Source organism: Dunckerocampus dactyliophorus, chromosome 18 (genome assembly GCF_027744805.1).
Source record: "Dunckerocampus dactyliophorus isolate RoL2022-P2 chromosome 18, RoL_Ddac_1.1, whole genome shotgun sequence".
NCBI lineage: Eukaryota > Metazoa > Chordata > Actinopteri > Syngnathiformes > Syngnathidae > Dunckerocampus > Dunckerocampus dactyliophorus.
Window position 1 is genome coordinate 4,805,001 of NC_072836.1, and position 6,131 is coordinate 4,811,131.

A 6,131-nucleotide genomic window follows, 5' to 3' on the forward strand; every position below is an offset into this window, starting at 1 on the left:
GTAGTAGAGGTGCAACGATACTCAAAACAGACGGTTCGGTTCGGTTCAATATTTTTTCGACACAAAAAATAAATTACCTTGCTATTTTTGTATTCACCCTTCTATTTGTTGAAACAAATGTACCTCTAGTGGCACCAGGCATTAAAATCAACAAGAAACTGAAGAAACAAGGATGGTCTAATAATTGTTTGCACAACTGTATATTGCATTGTGGAGCATGTCATCACTTGCATACCGATATCATTAGCGGCAGTAAAGCCAGATACGGATATGAACCAATATCTAACTTTTATGCTAATACATCCCTAATTATAAACATATCTGACTTAAAACATTGCCACAGTGGCCACAGTTTGACCGTGGAACAGATTACTTCTATGTCCATTATTTGCTAAGGGTAAAGGACCATACTCGACTCCTCTACAGAGTTTGATGGAGTTTGTTTAAGTATGCTGACAACCTCCTTGGCACGGGTCATTTGTTTGATCATGTGATCCAGTATGCATGTTATTCAACTAAATGAGACACATCAAACTCACTCATGCAATAACAGAACCAGTGATATCCTTACATAGCACTCCAACCTGCTGTCAATCATCTGTCAGACAACAAGCAACAAACACAGTGACCTCAACACGTGACAGACAAATTCTAGTTATTTTTTTCTTCAGCCAGATGGGATGAAATGAAATTCCCGGCAAAGATATGACACAAATAAAAGACCACATCATTAGGCGCACGGCAGCATCAAATATAGAATATAGAGTTGTGTCGTTAACAAGCGGGGCCAGAAGGTTAAAAGGGAAATGTATTCGAGGCGGATGGCTGCGGCGCAGTCGATCATTGAGTTGTGATGCGGTGAAGCGTGATCGCGCTAACACTGAGTCATGTGAGCAGTTTGGAGGAACAGCTGGTGAGGAACAAGGATGGACTCACCGACTTGCAACAATACAACACACATTATTACTACACAAATACAACAAGGAATGGACATTTTCAATCACTCAATCAGTGAACAACAATAAAAGAAAATGTTATTTAATTTTATGTAATGCATCTGTCATGTTGACAGTAGTTTCATATGATTTCTGGATTGGTTTAAAATGTGTAAATAAGTTAACAGTCTGTAAATAAGTTAAACATTTATAGTAAAAAAATGGTTAAAAAGTTAAAGTGAGACATCTTCTCCAAAAAGGATCGTTTTAGTGACAAGAAGAGTGAGTGCACTTTTCGTCGTTAGACAATCTTTGACGTTTTTTCTCTCGTTGTGACGCACAAACTACCAACAGCAGAAACGAAATCTGAAAAAGCTCACAAACACGCAATATTTGCGCCTTGGGAAACTTTGGTCTTTGTGAGTACTGTGTCTATGTGTACAAAGCACTTCAATAAGATCACAAATGCTCCTCAGTTGTTACTTTGAGTATGTTTCCATTTGTAAACTCGATAGTGTGCTATTAGCAGTTAGTCATGTATCACATGTTTTGGCTCCTTATTTGTGTTTGGCATATCTAATGTACATTTACAGAGAGTAATTTCATTTTTTGGATGTTACAGTTATCACACGCATACGTGCACGTCAAACAAAGCTTCACCAAAGCAAGAAAAGTAAGCCTTGTGTACAGAGTTGGCACACTATCAATGTGTGTAGTCCATGTATAATCAGGACACGACTGTAAATGTAAATGTGGCGCCTCCTCTGGGCTCTGTTTAAAAAAAATGCTTTGGAAGACATGCTGTCGTATATATGATGAAAAATACTCTCACACAAATGATCAATGACGTATGGAAAATTACCTTCTAATCCCGCCCACGTTTTGCTTGTCGGCGGCCATGTTTGTCAATCAATCTTGCTAAAATTTTACACACACGTGCTTGTCAGTCCGCTAAAGGTGTGTGCAAAATATAGCGATTCGGCCAAACACCTTAAAGTTACAGTGGGTGTTTTGCGGTTTTAATAACAGCGCCACCATGTGGTGAATTTGTCAGAAAAATAATAGCGCAGGCAACATTACGTGATTTGACACACTTTCACCCTTAGGTGTGCTGCGGTTCAGCAGGAGAGAGTGGAGAAGTGTCGTCATTTTTCCATATGACTTTAAGTCTGTAGTGTCACTAGGGGGCAGCAGCCAGCAGAGGGCGCAGTAGCTATAGGCCAGGGGTGTCCAAACTTTTTCACGTACTGAAAAATGAAAGGATGAAAGGGACACTTTGATATTGTGTAAACCATGTTAGATATACAGTATATACTCTATTTAAAGAAAAACCTGCATCTCAGCTCTGTTATATAGGTAAAAAATCCTATTAGTATGAACTACGGTTTTGGTTCTTTTTGGGCCATTTTTGCATTTTTTTTTCTTAAATTTCCAAATATTCTCCACTTTTTTCTTAGTCTTTGCAAATTTATTTTGTAATATTATGACTTCCCAGAATGTAACTTTTTCCCTAACCCACTTTCCAAAAACAACAACTTTATTCATTTTGTTTTTCTCATAATATTACTACTTTTTTTTAAACGTCATTTTTCTTTAATATTTCAACTTTCTGCTAGAAAAATGACAGTATTTTGCCTCATAATATTATTACGTTATTCTTGTAAACTTTTTCTTGTTTTTCACAATATTTTGACTCTTATTCTTGTAAAATTACTGCTGATTTTTCCAGGTTTTGTTGTTTGTTGTAGTTTTCTTGTTGAATTATATTTTCAGAATGTGCCACAGGCCAATAAAAAAACAGTCATGGACAACAAATGGCACCCGGGCCATACTTTGCAAACCTCTGATTTGGTCCCTACTTGTTTGCAACCCAAAAGAGTAGAAATGTCGTGAAATAGTTACACAGAAAGTAAACAGAAACAGGGTCAAATCAGTGTTTCCCACGAGACTGCAATCTATTTGTGGCAGTGGTTGGATGATTCATTGGCCATGATGAATTCGCAAAAAAAAAAACTGAAAAGCAAACACAAACAAAAGAACACTCTTCCGCCACTTCTTTTTTAATGTCCCATACAAGATGTAGCCACCTGTGTGTGCTTTTAGAGGGAGGGGGCTACAGCAGGACCTACTGCTCCTCGAGAAGGTGCTTTTACGTCAGAGTCGCCAAAAGTCTCTTCACTAGATTTAACGCTGGTTTCTTTCTTGAGCAAAAGTATCAAGGGGTCTGAATACTCGCTGTCCTGCTATGTCTTCTTATTCTCTGGCAGACCAGCTGCGTTAAAACGGGTTTTGTGAGCAGTAGTGCCAAATCTGTTTGTGGTGGCGCAAAAAACTGCAAGTTAAATCTGGAAAAATGGTTATGAATGTTGCTAGTTTCGTTAATAAAATGCATGTTAGTATGAATTTAGTTGTAATTTGTTAGTTTAGCAAAACATAAATGGCCAGTAAATGGAAAAACAGCCTCGTTGAAAGTGAAGGGAGTGAGGTTTCCCTGAGCGGTGAAGTTAGCACACTACGTATATCTGCATGATGGTTGCAAACCTCACATGGTAGTATTTCTCAACAACCGTCACAAGCTTGCACTTTATTTTGTTTGTGCATGTGAACGTGCAGGAGTTTAGCTCTGAGTCGCCTTCCTTTCACGTTTTTTCTCTTTTTTTGTTTTGGTGTTTAATTAGGCTTTTTATATTTAAATGTGATGAGAAACCTTTTTTGGGCTGACTACCAGCTGTATCAAGCGATAAAAATTATATAAAAAAAAGACAATTGGCTTGTTCTCTCAATTATAAATCCCAGGAACTTACCAATTGTCACGGCTAATGAATACGTTGCGCATGTTTTGTCAGTGTCATGTCTTTATGGAGAAGGTTAGAGACGTGAAAGACTGGAAGGAACAGTTGCTGTCTAATGAATCAACAAGCGCACTGAAAGCCTTCCATTAGTGAGCTCCTGCTCTTTTGAAATGACTGTTTATAAACATCACTAAACAAGTGGAATGGAATCCAAATCACAGAAAGAATCGCTGAGGACACGTGAAGAAGTGCAGGCAGGCAGGAAGAAAGGCAGAGCGAGCCTTTGCAGAACACCACACGAGGCTGAATATATGTCATATTTCAAAATCTGCTTGCAGCCTACAGAAGAAGTAAATCGAGTCCAGAACCAAGACTGATGGGGGTGCAAAATCCCATTTTGACCAATATCTCACTGGATTTGGTCAAATATGAAATTGCATTTGTAAATTCAGTCATACAAAGTAACACACTCATGCTAATGTGGAAACCACACAATAAGTATCCACCAAAGGACACAATGTACCCTTAAAAAAAAAACAACAAAATGTAGTAATACACTCTGCAGAGGCTGGATGCACACCGCTGCTAGCAAGAAGATACACCATGCAAACCCATTGACTCATTATTTCCATCATCTTACCTAAATTAGCCAAGCAGGACTCAGTAGATGTAAAGTATACAGTACACACAAATGCAACAACATATGCATGCAAAATGTGTTGGCCTGAATGCAAATACCTCCATATTTGACAAAGAATTGCATTTTTGGAAAAATAAGTCACAGTATTATACAGATGCACGTTTTTCACTCTTGCTGACTCATTACTGAGATGTTTTATTGTTACTTCATAGCACAGAGAGAGAGTGTAATGATGGCAGACATTAAAAATTCACTACACAGAACTATGATGTCATCAGCAGCCTCTTAGATACTCAGACTAAGGGTGGGTGGATCGATACTAGATATATTTCATTTCGCTTCTGTGTTTATTTTTAGTAGTTTTTGCTTTTATTTACCTATTTTGCTCAAAGAAGGGACTCCTTGTCTTGTATTGTATTTGTATATCGCTAAATTGCTCACAAATACATGTTGATAGAAATGTTTTAATCTTTGGCCTGTGTTTTATTTGGATTATGTTAATGATCAACAAATCATAAAGACAAAATCACTAAATCATTCAATCATATGGAAACATTTTGCCCTGTATCTACATGGTATAGGATGGATACCACATTTTCAGTGTGGCCCAGCCCTACTGGAGAAAGCAGGTGGAAAGAAGCCATATTAACTTAAATAATTGTCTTATTTGAACATGAAGTGGGTGTGTCAAGGTCTGCCTTTGAAGCTGAGACACTTTTACAGTTTGTGGATCCTTCAGTTGTAGCCAGGCAAAACATACACCTTTAATTGGAAAATGTACAAAACTCCAAAGTTGAAAAAATAAAAATATATATAGATATTATATATTAAATGATATTAATTGCATTCTAATATATTAAATATTAAACAAATAAGACAACATTTAAATCATCATTTTGTGCCTCTTCGGCAATGGAGAAGACACCCTTGTATCCAAAATGAGCTCTTAATTGGTACTGTTAGTGCACTGTGTTCTATTTGCGACTGTGTGTGTGTGTGAGTGCTTACCTTGGATGGCAGTGGTTGGGTGTGTAGCCGCAGCTGAGAGTCGCTCTCCATCTCCTTGATCTCAGTCATCACTGGCAAGTTCATAGGAAGCAGCAGAAGAAGAAAACGGGTAATAAAAGGTTGAAGTCCTGGTTAGCTGCAAGTCCGGGAAGGTCCACGTTGAGCCATGAAGACGGTGGACAAACTGGAACACGCCGCAATTGAATTCCGCTCACCAATGACGTAAAAACGCCACTTCTTACGTCACCTAAATCCCAATAAACGCTGACTTCTTCTGTGGTGAGGACCGAAAGGAGGACTGCGCGCCTTTTCTGCCACACGGCTGGAGTAAATCATCGCTCGTGCGCCTGAGGCACGCCCACTCATGCCTGTGGGACGTGTGATTGGACGCCAGGCTTACAACTGTGCCACGACGACGCACATTTACGCACACACGAGGACCAAATATCGGGAGGGGCTATACTGGAAATTTTTGTATCGATGCGGGCCAGCATTGCCAATACACTGACATTCATCATCATTGAATGAGTTTGTGATGATTTTGCCTTTCATTGTTGATCACAATTTTAATCACAACACATGACAGAGATTTTAAAATGCACATGTGAACAATTTAACAATGTAATACAATTAATAGCTAATAGCTAATACCTAATAAAAAAAAAAGTATAGTGAAATCAGTAATTCAAATTACCGTGAATAAAGAAAAAGTGCACTCTGGCCCTAAAATCAAATATTGTTTATATTGTTCACATT

At 38.3% G+C, this 6,131-nt stretch overlaps 1 protein-coding gene across 1 annotated transcript in view; it reads right to left on the reverse strand.

Moving 5' to 3' along the window:
* The window catches only part of LOC129170891 (SH3 and cysteine-rich domain-containing protein 2-like), a 28,393-nt gene extending 22,545 nt beyond the window's left edge, over window positions 1-5,848 (reverse strand). Inside the window, exon 1 of the mRNA XM_054759010.1 lies at window positions 5,376-5,848. Within this exon, the coding sequence (XP_054614985.1) occupies window positions 5,376-5,459 (84 nt within the window). The 5' untranslated portion in view covers window positions 5,460-5,848. The remainder of the gene's footprint in view (window positions 1-5,375) is intronic.
* Window positions 5,849-6,131: the final 283 nt, after the last annotated feature.